Source organism: Cotesia glomerata, linkage group LG8 (assembly GCF_020080835.1).
Source record: "Cotesia glomerata isolate CgM1 linkage group LG8, MPM_Cglom_v2.3, whole genome shotgun sequence".
Classification (NCBI taxonomy): domain Eukaryota; kingdom Metazoa; phylum Arthropoda; class Insecta; order Hymenoptera; family Braconidae; genus Cotesia; species Cotesia glomerata.
The window spans coordinates 17,088,776-17,108,266 of record NC_058165.1 but is presented as its reverse complement, the minus strand read 5'-3'; the positions used below and the strand labels follow the sequence as shown (position 1 = coordinate 17,108,266).

General features: G+C 26.9%; 1 protein-coding gene across 6 annotated transcripts in view; it reads left to right on the top strand.

The window, feature by feature from the left end:
• LOC123270780 (atypical protein kinase C) overlaps positions 1 to 19,491 on the top strand; it is a 92,308-nt gene that overhangs the window by 24,000 nt on the left and 48,817 nt on the right. The window contains exon 1 of one of the 6 annotated variants that reach the window (XM_044736925.1): positions 2,851 to 4,020. The exons of the other annotated variants lie outside the window; for them this stretch is intronic. Within the exon in view, the coding sequence (XP_044592860.1) occupies positions 3,243 to 4,020 (778 nt within the window). The 5' untranslated portion in view covers positions 2,851 to 3,242. Of the gene's footprint in view, positions 1 to 2,850; positions 4,021 to 19,491 lie in introns of those variants that run through there. 6 annotated transcript variants of the gene reach the window in all.

The window sequence follows — 19,491 nt, the reverse complement described above, 5'->3', positions numbered from 1 at the left end:
GATAAGAAAAAAGTAATAAGGGCCTTGTAAATAGGAAATCAAATTTCTTACAAAAAAGGTCTCTTATTATTTTTTCGTATCTTCGATATTTAAACAAAAATTTTTAATTTTCTAATAACATGATCTCAGTAAACACTCTTAGAATTGAATTTCATAATAAAATATTATGTCAATTTTTAAATAAAAAGAAAATGATAATAATAATCTAAAACCTAGATCAGAGTTAAAGTTTCATTTAAAATTTTTTTTCATCAAATAGGATTCGATTCGATTGCAAGAGTTTAAAAAATGATTGAAATTAAATAAGAATCGGCTAGTAGAATCTAGTTTGAATCGCATGAAATCCACTTGAATCTGGTGATCCAATTGAGGGAATAAATATTAAATGTTAGTATTACATGTATTCTATCGAACGATAAATTGTTTTATAAATTAAATCCTCTTGTATTAATAAAAAAAGTATTAAAGTCTGAAATATAGACTTGATTCCATCGTTTGTATAATTTCCAACAAAGGAATTATTTATTGATCCGTTTTGAAGAAAAGTTCATTAGATTCGGACAATTTATCGCCACACGCAATAGAGCCGTTACAATTTTCTCTAAATTAGATTTAGATTTCGATTACGCGTCATTTTCTTTGAGTGTGTTATTAATTTTAATTATGAAATTAGTGAATCATTTGTTGTTCAATCTTTTGATTATTAATAAAGAGGATTTATTGAAACTCATTGAGAGTTTTGTTTGACGTCAAACTACATTTCGGAGTTTTATTAATATAAATTTTTAATTTTTAACAATTGAAATTCATTTGAACTCTATCCCATTAAAAACAATTAATTAAAATTAAAATTTTGTGCTGAATATTGGATATTACAAGTAATTTTTTTTATTGGAAATTTAATTTCCGAAAAAAAAAATGTTCTTATAAATTTCCCTTTAGCTCTTATCATTGAGCCGGAATTTTAATTTCAAATTTAATGTCACTCGTTTTAATTAAGCACTCGTTCATTAAATTTGAAATCAAAATTTTGGGTTAAATATTGAGGATATGAAAAAACCATATAAAACCTTTTTTTATAGGAAATTTAATTCTCTATTAAAAAAGTCCTTATTGATTTTTCCGTATCTCTTATCGTTTAGCTACACAGAAAAAAAGGTTCACTTGAGTCAAGAAAATATTTTTCTTCCTAATTATTGTCTTGAGCGAAAAAGAAACTTTTTGACACAAGAAGTTTCACCTATTTCAACAAAATTAATTCTCTTGTTTCAAGAAATACGTATCTTGATTCAAGAAAATTTATTTAAGTTAAAAAAATCTTTTTGTTTTGAGAAAATTCAGCCTTTTGCTCCAAAAAATTTAGTTTTTGATAGAAGTAAATTTTCTTGTCTTGAGAAAATTTTTCTTTTGCTCCAAAAAATTAAATATCACTATAGAAGTAAATTTTCATTAATATTTTTATTGATTAACATGTCAAATGGGAAGAACAAATAATATTGAATCATTTTTTTTCATTCAATATGTATAATTGCACGCTAAAATAATATAAAATGGGTATCAAATATTCAAGAGAAAAATTTTCTCAAGGTGAGAAAATTTTTTTTTCAGCTGAAGTAGGTGACGCTGCTTTTTTAAAGTACCTAAAAATCTTGATCAAATATAAAAATTTATTGTATCAAATATTTATGATAATTTGAATTAAGAAAAAATTACTTCCACTAAGAATAGAATTTAAAGAAAAATTTTTACTTCGTCCAACACAACTTCGGTCTTCCTTCAGGCACCCGAAAATTTTCTTGAGCCAAGAATTTTGTTCTCTAGTCAAGAAATTTTTCTTTCTGTGTAAAATTTTAATTTAAAATTAGATTCTAGGTGTTTTAGATAAAAACAAAGATTAGAAAATTTGAAATTAAAATTCTGGATTAGATATTGAGGATATAAAAAAACCATAACCTTTTTTATAGGAAATTTAATTCTCTATCAAAAAGGTCCTTATCGATTCTTCATAATCGTTTAGATACACGAAAAAACAAGATGACCCTGGATATCATCCCAGATTATACTCAGTGACATCTGTGGTGAAGAAAAATTTCAGATAGTAGCTAGAATAATCCAGATTATACTGCGTCGTATCTGGATTATACTCATTGTAATCTGGATCATACTACCTACTATCTGAAATTTTTTTTCGCTCAGTATAATCGTAGATGATATCCAGTGTCATCTTGTTCTTTCCGTGTAGAATTTCAATTTAAAATTAGATTCTAAGTGTTTTAGATAATAACAAAGATTTGAAAATTTGAAATTAAAATTAATATTAAAAATTGAAAAAATTAAAGTTAAAAATTGAGAGTGAAAAATTGAAATTAAAATTAAGGTTAAATATTAAAGATGTTAAAAAATGACGATACCTTTTTTGTACAAAATTAGATTCTCTACAAAAAAAGGTCACCAATTTTCCCTTATCTGATATCTTTCACCCATAATATCAAATCAATAAAAACATTCAAAACATTATCAAAAACTCTCTCTATTTCATCAAAACATAAAAAACAAAATCATCATAACTACCCTTGAAAAAATAGGCGTGGAGCGGCCGAATTACCTGGTATTCAAGCTCTTTTGTCGGTCTTACTAGTGATCAGCACACTAGCATCTAACGGGTGACTCTTACACAAGAATGCCGTATCCACATGAAGGATCAAGAGTTTCTTTAACTGTGCCGGTACTTCCCACCCAGAAATCCACCCACACTATCAAAACCTTTAGGCGCCACACATTAGCCAGGAGCTTCTGGTGGTAGTTGTTCCTAGTTGTTAGTCCGCGATTGCGCGTTCAACATCCAGCCTTCAGTGCGCGCCGGGCGGCGACAAACTAATGGGAATGCCGCAGTCGATATCCTACACCAAGACAAACTCCATCTCGGTCTTCGTAATCGTGATCGTGGAAATAAAACAGTTATTCGTTAGTCTGGATGATTTCTAATTCCTAATTCGGGATTCATCATTCAAAAATCAATCAGCTACTAGGATTCCAACTGGAAGGTTTCTCCAGGATCCTGTTCAATAAACAAAGTTGTCCCTCCCTCAACAAGTTGATAAATGACCCAGTTTGTTGTTTGAGACTCGAATAAAGTGAACAAAGTGAATGAACGTCATCTAGCTGATCAAAACAAACTGATCCTTTGACGAGTGCTGGAAGGTCCAGGTTCAGGTTACAGCAAGGTTTAATCCAAGTCGAAGATGGCGTGGGGCTACTGGAGTGCGACTTCGGTGAACGATCGAGGGCGTTCTCCACGCCGAGAAAAGGACAAGCAGCAGCAGTCCCAGTATCAGACCGCGAGTGAAGTTGGCGCTCAAGTTCAGCAGCTCCAGCAACAGCAGCAGCAAAGACAAATTGATGAACAGAACCTGGAGCTTGATGAAGACCAGATTCCAGGTGGGTTCTATCCGTACTCGCTGGCTGCTGCTGCGGCTGCTGTAGCTGCTGGGAAAAGAACTCCAGCTGCTGATGGATCCTCCGGGTTGCTTCAAGCCCTGGCCAAGGATCCGGTTGTCCTGCCTGGGACTTCTAGTTATGGACCTCCGTCTCCTGGAAGCGATTCTGCGGAATACGAACAGCCGACTATTGCTTTGCAAGCCTACGTTCAGCAGCATGACACGCGGGAGCACTCGCCCACTGAAATTCATTCGGTGGCTGGAACTTTGGATAGGAGGCTCAGGAGCATCAGGATTGATAGCGCTGGGAACAGTCTTGTGGGGAATTCGGGGCACGATGGGGTCAATGATGATGCTACTGATGTCGAGTTTGAAGATGAGATTATTGTTCCTGAGGTTATTTACGAGACCACTCCCAGCAGGGCTAGTTTTACTGGGAGCTTGGGCAGCTGTCTTATTCATGGTCCGAGGATGCCGCCCGATCCTGGCACTTCCTCCTCGATGTCTTCTATTAATTATGATCAGTATGCTGGACAGAGGCCTAATTATGCATCCGAAGTTTGGCTTGATCATATTACTTGGGGTATGTTTATGTTTTTTCTGGGTTTGTGCAGAAAGATTATAATTATGTAAAAAATAAATTTTTTTACACGGGAAAGGTTTAAAATATTGACCAGTTTAGATAAAATGAAGACAAATAGATTATTTGTAAATTTATTGGAAGAGTTTATGAGCTGAAACAAGTGTTATGTTTAGAAAATATGTAAGGTAAAAGACCCAGTTATTGATACTGGCCTAGTTGTTTGATACTTGCAATTTTATTATAATTAAAAAAATTAAATGTTCTTAAAAACAAATTTAAAATTTATAATTCAAAAATTATCTATATTATTAAGAGAATAAGAAAAATTTTCTTTCCAGGATATTCATATGATAAATTCGGTTTTTTTTAGTGAAATTTAGTGTCATTGCAAAGGTCTTGACTTTAATTTGTGCCTTTTCATTCTCACTGGTAATCAATTTATTATGATAAGTATTTAGGCTGCATTCGAAAATAATCTATCTCTACATACATAATGAAGAAATCACCTTGTATTTTGTAAACTATTGACACTTTTGAAGATATAAGCTCATTCTGATGTTACACTCATCGAGACCTTTCATATAAGTACCCACATCAATTTTTCATATATTTTATATATTTATATATATATGAATATATGAAAAATATATCAAAATGCATATGGGTATTCAAATGAAAGCTCTTGATGAATGTAACAACGGGATGAGCTTAAATCTTTAAAAACGCAAATAGTCAAGACAGTACAGTGCAATTTAACAAAAGTCACTATTTAATAAAGCAAAATTTTAATTTTTTATAGTTTAAAAGTCACGGCAGCCACATAGTGACTGCAAGTTTGCTAATCTTTATTAAAGTTTGCTAGTATTTATTGAAAAAATTAAATGTTCTCAAAAAACCGATTTTCTTAAAATTTATAATTTAAAAATTATCTATATTATTAGGAGAATAAAACAAATTTTGTTTCAAGGATAGTCGTGTGATAAATTTGGTTTTTTTTAGTGAAATTTAGTGTCATTGCAAAGGTCTTGACTTTAATTTGTGCCTTTTCAAGGTTTCATTTTATTCTCACTGATAGTCAATTTATTATGATAAGTATTTAAGCTGCATTCAAAAATACTCTATCTCTAGATACATAATTAAGAAATGACCTAGTATCTTGTGAACTACTGACATTTTTAAAGATATAAGCTCATTCTGATGTTACACTCATCGAGACCTTTCATTTGAGTACTCACATCAATTTTTCATATATTTTATATATTTATATATATTTCACAAATATCATACATGTAAAATATATAAAAAATCTCATGTGGGTATTCAAATGAAAGGTTTCGATGATTGTAACATCGAAATGAGTTTATATCCTAAAAAATGTCAATAATTAAGAAATTACCTTGTATCTTGTTAATTATTGACTTTTTTTAAAGATATAAGCTCACCCCGATATTGCACTAATCGAGACCTTTCATTTGAGTACCCACATCAATTTTTTATATATTTTATATATTTATATTTATGAATATAAATATAAATATATCAAAATGCATGTGGGTACTCAAATGAAAGCTTTTGATGAGTGTAACATCGGAATGAGCTTATATTTTAAAAAAGTGTTAATATTTAAGAAAGTACCGTGCAATTTAACAAAATTCATTATTTAATAAAGCAAAATTTTAATTTTATAGTTCAAAAGTCACGGCAGTCGCATAGTGACTACAAGATTGCTAGTATTTATTAATTTATTAGAGTTTGCTTGTTTTTTTTAATTAAAATAAAATTGCAAATATCAATAACTGGGCCAGTGTCAATAACTGGGTCTTTCACCTTAACAATAAACATTTAATTGTAATAATTAAAGTTACAGTTCCAGTAGAGTTGATTGCTCCGTATATTAAACATAACTTACTAAATACTGAACGCCTGGGCTTTAAATACTGACTAGCAGTATTATGCTTATAAAACTCATAAATAACTTCTATTTTTAATCTACAACAGTACGTTTTTTTTAATCTTTAAATCTATATAAGTTTTGTAGTAATTAAACTAATCTTAATGAAATATTATATTAATCTGATTAAGCAAATAGAATTTTCTAACGAGGGAAAAGATATTTAATAACAGTACGATTGAATGATATTTAAATGAATGGTCGAAAGCATACGAATATTCTGTACATTCGATTATTTATAACGCCAATTATTCACCAGAGTATTATTTTAATTATTAAAGTCATTTTTGTAACTAAAGTTATTGATAATTAATCTTTGATATTTAATTATTCATTATAAAGTTATTGATTTTATATAAATTGATGAATGATAAATGTACGTATTAAACACGGTGAGATTGAGTTATAATAACCAGTTTTTAAAACTTTCTGATATTTTTACACCAACTTATTTTTTCTTATTATAAAAATAGCGTATATTTCTGTGAATCCGCAAAATTTTCATTTCATGTATAATCAAGAATTATTAATTACGTCTTGAATATAAAGTTAAACCACTAGATTTTTTTTGGATAAAGTTTTTGTTCTGCTTGGTCAATATTTGGTTTTTTTACCCCACGTTTTTGTGTCAAGAATATAAATTCTTAATAGAAGTATTGTTTTTTTGTGTGGGTGAGAAAATTTGCATTTAGATAAATTCATGGAAGTTGGAAGGTCTTGAGGAGAGATAGTCTTTTTAGGAAGGTTTAAATGACTGGTCGAAAGTTTTGGTTAATAAATTTATGAAAATTATTTAGTGGTTGCAGAATTTTGAAATTGAAATGATCAATAATTAATTTAAAATCTCAAGTATTGTAATAAAAAATGGAAATCTCTTCGTTGAAATTTAAAAGTTAATAAATCATAAAAACTACATGTAATTATGATTAAAAAAAAAAGTATGCAATAATTCTCTGGGTTCTTCAATTCCTCCGAGACTCAATTTCAATACTAATATAATGGTAGCCTCCATATTTTTACATTAAACTCCAACTACAATTCAAAATTTTATGAAATTAGTAGACATTTTTTTAATGAATAAATTAGTTGTAGAAAATTATCTTTAAAAAAAGTTACCTTTACATTCTTTTAGAATTTTTTTTGTCGATTTATTTTTTTATTAGTATTATTTGAAATTTGATGAACGATATTTCATTTTAAAATTCTATTCTGAGTTTAAAAAAATTAGATCACTTCAGAAAATTAGAAATCAAAATTTTGAGTTAAATATTAAAGAAACAATGATAAAAAACCTTTTTTATAGCAAATTCAATTTTTTATTAAATAGATTTTGATCATTTTTTCCGTATCTCTTATCATTTAGCCATAACTTCAATTCGAAGTTCAATTTAAGCATTTGATTTTATGATCTACTTAAAATATTTAAATTAAAAATTTTGGGTTAAATATTAGATACCCAAAATTGATTAGAAACCTTTTTGATAGAAAATTAAATCGCGTATCTAGAGGTAAAAGGACGTATAGCTAAGGGTTAATAGGGATTTGCACTGAAAGGGCGTCTAAAATAATTTTTTTTGCCATTCGGCTTGAAATTCTCTGAAACGTAAAAATCTGTGGAAAAAAAAGTTGGTATCCTAAAGCTGAAAGGGCGTACCTCAAAACATACGCCCTTTCAGCTTTATAAAAAGTACTACTTAAAGGTAAAAGGGTACATAAAAAAATTGTAGTTTTGATACCAAATGTTAAATAATAGTTTCACAAGACAAGTTATACTAAAATAACAGCCTCATATACAAAGTTTGATAGAAACAAATAGAAAATAAATCAATCAAAAACTAATTACGTAAAAATTAAGTAATAAAAAAATCACAATGACAGATAACATTCAAATATTTTGAAATTTCTCGCTTTAATCGCCTTATTGAATATAACTACTGGCGCCGTTCACACAACAGCTGTTTCATCATGATCAACAATCCAGAATCCAAATTTTATAATAACTATTTCTTAAAATAAAAAGCGAGAAAATAATCACGCGTACTTTATTGTTTTTTGGATATATTTTCTTTTTTAACTTTAAAAAATTGTATAGTTGAGGTTTTACGCCGCTACTATCACAGAAAGTTTTTTTTCACATTTTTAAACTACGAATATGTTCTTTTGTAAACTGGCCGAAAAAAAAAAATTATACGCCCTTTCATCTTTAGATCACCGAAATTTCGAATTCTTAAAAGTAAAAGGGCGTATAATTAGACATACGCCCTTTTACCTTTGCAATTTTTTTTTTCAATTTCAAGCGTAGAATGTGTCTACTACTCGATTGGCAATAAAAAAAAAAAAAAATGCGCCCTTTCACCTTTAGGCACGCGAATTTTTTTATCAAAAAGGTCCTTATCGATTTTTTTGTATTCTTCATCTGTTAGCCAGAATATTAAGGTAGTTTGGTCGTCGCAATCCGAGGTCAAATTAATAGATATTTTTTTTTCTTTTTTGCAAGTGATCACTCGAAAAATAGCATAAAATATAAAATTATTTCTAATCAGAATTTAATTGAATAAATTAAATTCATCATTATAGTTAAATAATTATTAAAATATCAACTGACAAGTACTGGGCTGTCACGAAACAATAACAACTGTTATAGGTTATGTAAGGTCGGTATTTAAAACAGTTGCTCACGGTGTTCATTTATTGTTTAAATTTGCAAATATCACTTCAATATGTTAAATCTGCTATAATTTACGTGAAATTTTAATGTATGTTTAATAACAATTTATTTTAATGCAAAAAAACTTTATGATTATATTTTAATTTCAAATTTGCCGCGCACCGAGAAGTCGCCATTTTTCCCCTGATAAAGATGGGGGAGTAATGTCTCCGACAAACAAAACAGATAAAAACCAATTTTTGATATTAAAAAATTAATTTAATTAAAACTATGTGGTAAATCGTTATCAAATTTTGATAGAATATGTATAAAACATTGTTCTATCTATTGAAAAGTTTTTTTTATGGGGTCAAGTTGGTCAATTTTTTATAAATCCTCCATTTCCAGAGTTATTGAACAAGGACACTCACAAAAGATTGTGTATTTTTGCAAAACTTTAATTAATTATATCTCTTAAACGGTGTGGTAAAAAAATCAGATTTTTTTTCTATAGATGTATTAAATCATAATATTTCAAATGAATATAAAAAAATATGGGGTCAATTTGAAGTCATTTGGCACCCAAACTACCTTAAGTCAAACTTAAATTGAAAAAATTTCACTCAAGTACCCGTGTAAAAAAAAATTGTCCCAAAAATGTCTCAAGCGTGGGACATCCAAACGTGACACAATTTGGGACAATTTTGGGACATCTTAAAAAAAATTAAAAATTTTATAATAGTGCGTTTAAGTAATTTTTCGTCGATTTTAGGTATTTTTTTGAAGATTTTCAGAAGACCACAATTTCATGACAATTTTACTACAATTTTAAACGGTTTTTAAATGATTTTGAAGAAGATAATTTATTTTTGCACAGCTGTAGATTTGTCTAGAAATTAATGGATGAAACATTTATTGAACATTTTTAGGACAATTTTAGGACATTTTTAGGACAATTTTAGGACATTTTTTTAATATTTTTAGGACAATTTTGAACGTTTTTCAAATAATTAAAAAAAAAAACAATTTATTTTTGCACGGTTGTAGATTTGTCCTAAAATTAATAGATGAAAAATTTTAGGACATTTTTGGGACAACTTGAGGACATTTTTGGGACAACTTTAGGACATTTTTGGGACAATTTTAGGACATTTTTGGGACAATTCTGTAATGTTTCTACAACAAACTTTGAACATTTTTAGAACTATTTCACGACACTTTTGAAAAAATATTTAAAAAATGTTCCGAAAATTTCCTAAAATTGTCCCAAAAATGTCCTAAAATTTTTCATCTATTAATTTTAGTACAAATCTACAAGCGTGCAAAAATAAATTATCTTTCTTGAAATCGGTCAAAAGTGTCGTAAAATAGTTCTAAAAATGTTCAAAGTTTGATGTAGAAACATTACAGAATTGTCCCAAAAATGTCCTAAAATTGTCCCAAAATGCCCTAAAGTTGTCCCAAAAATGTCCTAAAGTTGTCCCAAAATGTCCTAAAATTTTTCATCTATTAATTTTAGGACAAATCTACAACCGTGCAAAAATAAATTGTTTTTTTTTTTAATTATTTGAAAAACGTTCAAAATTGTCCTAAAAATATTAAAAAAATATTCCGAAAATGTCCTAAAATTGTCCCAAAAATGTTCAATAAATGTTTCATCCATTAATTTCTAGACAAATCTACAGCTGTGAAAAAATAAATTATCTTCTTCAATATCATTTAAAAACCGTTTAAAATTGTAGTAAAATTGCCATGAAATTGTGAAGTCTTCTGAAAATCTTCAAAAAAATACCTAAAATCGACGAAAAATTACTTAAACGCACTATTTTATAATTTTTAATTTTTTTTTGAGATGTTCCAAAAATGTCCTAAATTGTGTCAGGTTTGGATGTCCCACGCTTGGGACAATTTTTTTTTACACGGGTACTAGATTTCTTTTTCTTTAAACACAATCATTTTTAATCCAAAATTTTTTATGTTTGAATCAGTTTTTCCCATTAAAAACCGCGTGTGTTATCCCAGAAAGAAAGCAAACAAAATTTCACCCCGAGACTAAGACTAGGATTAAAGGTCTTTATAAAAAGTTTGAAAGCCTGAAAATAAAAGTTTAAAGTGAGCTTATAAACAATTTTGCGTATAAAATATCTCCATAAAAAAGTAAAGGTTATTTGGATAATACAGTTAGTCAATAGTTTTGGCGCTAGAAGGATTTAAATTGCAGACTCATTTTGTAAAGGCTCTCTTCTCTTTATCTCTTTTTCTATATGCTGAAGCTGAAGAGTCATTTTACCATTCAAAAGCTTTTTACCTCTATTGACTTTCAAAAGCATTATTTTGTTACTAGACCAAAAATATTTTTTATATCCTTTTAATCATTATTAACAATTATTATCATTATCATGACATAATATAAACGAAACAGTAACAATAACAATTAAGGTTAATTAACAAAATGTTTTACGGGCCGTTTAAAGTTATTAAGCAGCACTCAATATTCCACATTCGCGTCATGTAATATTGTCGAAACGGGGCACGGCTCCTGAATAAATCTTCAGGCTACGTTATTTATATGAATATTCCTGTTTGTACATTATTTGATTACAATTATTTGCTCGGAGAAAATAAAATAGTAATGTTTAATATTCTACGTTGTATTCAGCCTCATTTTAAATAAAATTGTAAATAATATCGTGGACATTGTGTAATACAATTCCCGAATTAATGAAATCGATACGTGAAATAATATGTTGAATTATAAAAAATATATTCAAAATCGCGTAAACCCGTTATTTCATCAAAATCGCTTGTAATTAAATTTGAAACTTAAATTTTGACTGCATAATAAGAGATACGGAATAATTAACAAGGACTTTTTTTTTGTAGAGAATTAAATTTTTTACAAAAAAATCTATCTTATATTTTTTTCGTATCTTCAATATATCATCCAAAATTTTGATTTAAAATTTTCTGAATACGTAATCTAATCAAACATTCTTAGAATAGAATTTTGAAATGAATTTCTGGGAAAATGATTAGAGATCGGAGATTTTATGCGAAATGGGAAAATGACTAAAATTTTTAAATTTCTCTAATTCATTCTAATTTAGTCCTAATTTATTATTAAAAGTTTATATTTTACTAATTTGTAAAGAACATTTTTTTTAATCAATATAAAAATCGATTTTTCTCTCCTAATAATTTTTCAGCCGTACTAACTTGTATCCGGATCAAATGTTGTTATAATAGTTTTAAGAATAAATTCATCTTATGTTTGTTATTAATTAACATATTCATTATTGTAATTTTAAGAACAAATTTTTTTATATTCGTTATTAATTAACACCTAAGTTTATCAAGATCGTCTTGTCAGCATGCTAAATCCTTTATTTGTGTTTTTTAATTAGTTTTTTTTAATTATCCTAAATAATTTCTAGTTAAATATATAAACAATAATGTTTCTAAGGTTAAAATAATATGAAAGTCTTTTTTAATAAACAACTTGATGTAGACATTTTGAACTTGTCCCGCCAGTCACAAATGCCTGTCCCACCAGTCACAATAAAAAAAATTTTTTTAATTATTTCTTCGTAGGTAATCAGTCTCATTTTTCATAATATTGAATATTTGTAGGATAAATTTTGTATTGAGAGGGAAGTATTTTTTAAAAGTTTAGTGGTCGAACTGAAATTGGACTTTAAGTATATCGCGCTAAGAGAAAAGGATTTTTCGATGTCCCACCAGTCACACTCAGTCAAATGATAATTACGAGAAACTTAAAAAGTAATTGAGGTTTTGACAAAGGGATGTTGTTAATTAGTTATTCTTCTATATTATAAGATAAATTTTACTATAGAGGCATCCCATGCGAAATGGAAAAATAACTAAAATTAAAAAATTTCTTTAATTCATTCTAATTTAGTCCTAATTTATTATTAAAAGTTTATATTTTACTAATTTGTAAAGAACATTTTTTTTAATCAATATGAAAATCGATTTTTCTCTCCTAGTAATTTTTCAGCCATACACTGATAGAAGGATTTCTTACACTGATAGAAAAACAATCTTGATTCAAGAAACTTTTTTTCTTCAAAACTTGAACTCTTGAAACTAGATATAGATATATTTCATTCAAGGATTTTTGTCTCTTGGTTCAAGATAGGCGATAACATTGATTCAAGATGTTACCGACTTGTGGTAAGAATGGCGTTTTTTTGAGTCATTAATTTACTTATTTCCAAGAAATAATTTTTTTTTGGTATAACAATTAAAGAATATTTAGTTTTTGAAATATACTTTGATGAATTATTTTAAGTTTTTTAAACGATAATGTTATTTTGATTGAAAAACTTAAATATATCAATTAAAGATAATATAGCTCTTAAAGCAAGAAAATCTAAATCAAGACAAGAAATTCTTAACACAAAATAATCATTTGTCTTCCAAAATAAATTTTTAGATCAAGAAAATATCTCTTGAGTCAACATAAATTTTCTATCAGTGTAGCATTTAAGAAGATTTCTTTGTATTTAAGAAATCATTTCTTAAACATCATTTCTTAGCATTTAAAAAATATTTCTTAGTATTTATATTTCTTAATATTTAAGAAATATTTCTTTGTATTTAAGAAATATTTTTTAAATATTAAAAAATGATGTTTAAGAAATGATTTCTTAAATACAAAGAAATCTTTTTAAATAGTAAGAAATCTTTCTATCAGTGTACTAACTTGTATCCGGGTCAAATGTTTTTTTAATAGTTTTAAGAACAAATTCATTTTATGTTTGATATTAACTAACATATTCATTATTATAGTTTTAAGAACAAATTTTTTTATATTTGTTATTAATTAACACCTAAGTTTATCAAGATCGTGTTGTCAGCATGCTAAATCCTTTATTTGTGTTTTTTAATTAGTTTTTTTTTAATTATCCTAAATAATTTCTAGTTAAATATATAAACAATAATGTTTCTAAGGTTAAAATAATATAAAAGTCTTTTTTAATAAACAACTTGATGTAGACATTTTGAACTTGTCCCGCCAGTCACAAATGCCTGTCCCACCAGTCACAATAAAAAAAATTTTTTTAATTGTTTCTACGTAGGTAATCAGTCTAATTCTTCATAATATTGAATGATTATAGGATAAATTTTGTATTGAGAGGGAAGTATTTTTTAAAAGTTTAGTGGTCGAACTGAAATTGGACTTTAAGTATATCGTGCTAAGAGAAAAGGATTTTTCGATGTCCCACCAGTCACGCTCAGTCAAATGATAATTACGAGAAACTTAAAAAGTAATCGAGGTTTTTGACGAAGGGATGTTGTTAATTAGTTATTTTTCTATATCATAAGATAAATTTTATTATAGTATAAGTTTCAGTCACATAATTATAGCTTATAATTGATAGAATTCCAGAGTCAAATGTCTCACCAGTCACTATGGAATGCCCAAGATACAGAAAAATTGATAAGGACCTTTTTTTGTAGAGGATAAAATTTGCCATAAACAACTCTTCTATGATTTTTTCGTATCTTTAATTTTCAATCTAGAATATCGATTTTCAACTTATTCTACATCTTAGAAAAGTTTTAAATTAATATTCTGGGTAAGAGATGAGCTTAAAATTTCTTATATCTATGTACGTTATATCAAATTGATCCATCCATAACACTCAGAGAATGGGTGTTGACACCCAACCACTCGGCGACTGTCATCGCGGTCATGGAAGTGTAAGGACTGGTGATAAGTGATAAGTAACTAACTCATTACATGTACTCCAGCTTACAATTTACCTTACGTAATTAATCACTTACACCACGGAATCTGATTACAAGTGATTAATCGGGGTGGAAACTCTGATTTTGTTGGTGTACAATACCACTTTTTACTTTTTCCGTTCCTGATACGTCTCATTACCTCTACTTATACTTCGCCAGCTATATGTTAATATATATAGACTATACAAACTAGAAGCACCGAAGAAGGGGAAATGAGGACACAAATTAATGCTATGTAGATTTGAATAGCGCTGAATTTGTTCCTTTGCATGTAATGAGGAATATTATATTATAAATTAACGTTCGTTATGAAATATTGTGCCGCGGAATTTATTTTTCAGTATTAAGGTCATTTTTACTTCTTCGGTGACTTAAATTTTTAATCTGTAATAATGTAGAGACTTATTCGAGGAACAAAATGAGATGTTGATCGTAGAAATCGGCGAATTAGTTCAGGAGGTATCGATGTTTTTTTATTTGGACTTAATTCTGGAGGTCGTGGGTTCGATTCTTGGTCGAGATAATTTAAAAAAAATTTTCAAACTTTTTTTGTATGAATATTATTTAATAAGCTTCATTGAATTTTTATAAATAATTTTTAACATCAATGATTTATTGAAAATTTTTTTTTGATTGCAAAATTTTTAACCCTGTTTTTTTCGGTACTGTTGCATTTTTTATTAGTTTAAGTAAACAATCATATTTTTTTACTTAATTTTTAATTAATTTAGAACCTTATAAACAATCATATTTTTTTTCTTTAATTTTTAATTAATTTATTTTTTGTATAACAATCAAATTTTTTTTTTCAATTTCGAGAATTAAATTTTTTCTAAGAAAATTAACTTGAATAAATTTGGAAAATTTCAATAACTGTGTTTTAAAATTATTTTTAAACAATTAAAAGTATTAACAGTTAATAACATCTTTTATCAGTGTAATGATAAAAAAGAAGGGGAATTTTTTGTTTTATATAATTGTGTATGTTCTAAATTACTTAAATATTTTTTAGGTCAAAGTTTTCTATTTATTCCTAAATAAATTAAATGATCGTGTACAAAAATCGGTCAATTAAATTAAAAAATGCCACTTATATTAGCTTTAAAGGTCGCAGGTTCGAATCTTAGTCTCTATAATTTTTTATAAGACCTTTAAAAAATTCTTCAGCTATCTATAAAAATTCTTTTACCTCTGTATCAAAATTAAATATTTTTCTAACAATTGAAAAATTTTTTTTCGAATCATAAAATGCCGAGTTCGAACTCCACACAAAGCAATTTTCTACCAAACAAAACATTTTTCCGAGTAGCGCTTACTCTATAATTACAAAACATAAATAAAAAAAATAGGGCATCACTGCATCGTTTCGTGTTGTCGAAAATTTTTTTTATCTTTTGCTCTTTTACTTTCGTGTCAACGATACTTGGGTATTATATATCGCTTTTGCTCTTCGACCAAACAGAACGCATCAACATCAACTTTAATATAAATTTTAGGTCAACTTAAACTTAAACTTATGTACTGATAGAATTTATTAACTGTTGATAAATTTAATTATTTAGAAATGATTTGAAAATACAGAGACTGAAATTTCTCAAATTTTTTCAAGTTTAACTTATAAAAAAGAAGTTAATTCTCTAAATTAACAAAAAACTTGATTATTGTCCAGAGAATAAATCAATTAAAAAATTTTTAGTCAAAAGATAGATGTTTAATTAAATTAATAAAAAATGGACGATTATTGAAGAAAAAAGGTAGAAAATTTTTGCAATGAATAAAAATTTTTCAAGAAAAAATTTATCAACTAGTAATCTGCAGTCTCTATGCGACTGCCGAGATTTACGAATTATGAATAAGAAAACTTTGTCTTAATGATTTTTTTATATTTATAATCACACTAATAGTTTGGAAACTTTTTAAATAAATTTTTAAAAATAATAGTGCTATCACAGGATCAATTACAAATAATTTAATGGAAAAATGTGACCGTACAAATTTATAGAACTAAAAAACTATTAAAAACTCCTCCAAAAACTTGAAATAAAAATTTTCTAAAAAATATATAAAACCTAGGCACTAATTCTTATCAAGACCTTTCTGATGATACCAAGTTAAACTATAAGAATTTCTTTAAAAATAATAATATGCTCGTCACAAAATTTTCCTTTCTCTCTCAATTATTTAAATCATAAATAACTGTCGCTAAAAAATATCAAACCTAATTTACGATAAAGATATACCCGTTATTAATTTTTCTTACTCTCTTAATTATATAAATTAATTTTTGACACATAACCACGTTGACGTGTACAAAACAAAATAAATAAATTTTGTTTATCGTTAAATTCAAATCTATTTTTTACTTCGAAAATTTATCATAATAAACAAACTATTCTAGAAAAGCATATGAAACATTGAAAAGTCACAACTTCGGGTCAAGACCTATCCAACGATACCAAATTTAACTATAAAACCCCATTTTATCATATAAATACACTGGCCACAAAATTTCACTTATTCTCTTAATAATATAGATTGTAAATAAATTTTTATTAAATCATCTGATGTTAAAAGACATCTAATAAAATTCAATAATATTTAAAAAAAAGTTTTTAAACTTTTTTTTAAATTATCTCGACTACATGGAAAGAAAAATTTATTGACTGGAGAACAAAATTCTTGGCTCAAGAAAATTTTCGGGTGCCTGAAGGAAGACCGAAGTTGTGTTAGCCGAAGTAAAAATTTTTCTTGAAATTCTATTCTTGGTGGAAGTAATGTTTTTTTAATTCAAATTATCATAAATACTTGATACAATAAATTTTTATATTTGATCAAAATTTTTAGATACTTTAGGGAAGCAGCGCCACCTACTTCAGCTGAGAAAAAAATTTTCTCACCTTGAGAAAATTTTTTTCTTGAATATTTGATACCCATTTTATATTATTTTAGCGTGCAATTATACATATTGAATGAAAAAAAATGATGAAATATTATTTGATCTTCCCATTCGACTTGTTAATCAATAAAAATATTAATGAAAATTTACTTCTATCTTTATATTTAATTTTTTGAAGCAAGAGAGAAATTTCCTCAAGACAAGAAAATTTACTTCTATCAAGAACTAAATTTCTTGAAGTAAGAGGCTGAATCTTCTCGAAACAACAAGATTTTCTTGACTTAAATAAATTTTTTTGGATCAAGATACGTATTTCTTAAAGGAAGAGAATTAATTTTGTTGGAATAAAAGAAATTTCTTGTGTCAAAAAAAAATTTTTTTTTCGCTCAAGAAAATAATTAGGAAGAAAAATATTTTCTTGACTCAAGTGAACTTTTTTTTCTGTGTAGGAATCGAACCCACGACCTCCAGAATTTTTAAGTCCGAATATCAAAATTTTATTTTACTCTTCAAATGAACCTCTAAAAAGTTCTCAATTGTTAACAAATATTTATAAACAGTGACTAAAATTTATTAAATATTAAAAAAATCATATCAGTGAAAATTCAAAAATTTATTATAAAGTTTAAATTTAGGACTTTTCAGATTTATCGATTATATTTCTTCCTCTAGCAGATAAATTCAATGAATTAAAAGCGATCTATTATCCACGAATGGATGAACCTTTATACAACTCTTTACTTCTATTCTGTTCACTTGACTTGCATCCTTTGGATTTTATTTGCCAAATATACATTTGTAAATTGAAAATTGTCTGTTGCTATTGCTTCTGCCACTGGTGCAGATGATACTATGCCGTTATTGTCATTGTTATTATTACTATCATACATTCATGTCTACCTATACAGATAAATATGTATATATTATTGAAATAGGAGACTAGAATATATATTGGAAACTTTTGTGTCAAGATGAATAGTGAATACTTGCACGAATAATAACAATCGATTTAAAACTACATATAATCAATACTATAAGCGATATATTTTTTTTTTTTTTTTTCAAAAATATATATCTTCATTATGCAAAACTTTACATTACTTTAATTAGATTAGTTCTTTTTCTCACTAGAGTATCTTTTATCGATAAAATATAAAAAAGAAAAGAGCACTTTGCAAAAAATTACACTTAAACTTCATTACAATTAAAACCCTCCTTTTATTCTCTTTTATCACTACTTTTTTACTCATAAGACTATTTTTACCGATAAACGCCTTTATTTTTTTATTCTCGGACTTTTTACCCTCTGAGTTTATTATAGAAAATGTCATGCAGATATATTTAAACTTTAGTAAATAATTTGTTTAAAAAAAGCCTCAACGTCAGCTCTTGAAGCAAAAATAAAAATTTTACATCTGCGTTTGGGTGAAATAAATTATTCAAAAATTTTTTCTTATAAGGAGATTTATTTCTTAAGACCGACTACTTTTAAATATTAAATTTACTAGAGGGAAATTTATCGAAAAAGTTTTAAGGATTTTCTGAGAGGAAATCTTCAAAGTTTTTAATTAAATTTCATTTTCAATGACGATATTTTATTTTTTTTTTGTCTTTTATTACTTCGGCGATTGGAAAATGTTTTTTTTTTTATTATAAAGTTTTTCCGAGATTTATTTCCATTTTACTGTTTATTTTTTTTTGATAAGAACAATATTATTAAACTGAAAATTTTCTTAAAAATTTTCCGAAAAATTTTGGTTAGCTTTTCCGAATTTTCTAAAACTCTAATATTACCAAAATTCAAAAAAATTTTTCTCCATAAATTTTAGTCAATTTTCCTAAAAATAATTGATTTTTCCAAAACTTTATCATTAGTGAAATTAAAAAATTTTTCTTTTTGCTTCCGGAAAATTTAATTAGTTTTTCTGAATTTTCGTAATTTTTATCAGTGGTAAATTTTAGAAGTAATTGTCTTTATAAATATTTTTTTTAATTTCCCGGAAAATTGTGGCTGGCTTTTCCGAATTTTCCAAAACTAACATTACCAAAATTAAAAAAAAAATTTTCTCTATAAATTTTAGTTAATTTTCCTAAAAATTTCAATTAGTTTTTCTAAACTTTCCAAAATTTTATTAATGATGAAATTACAGAATGTTTTTTTTTTCAAGTTTCCGAAAAATTCGATTTGTTTTTCTGAATCTT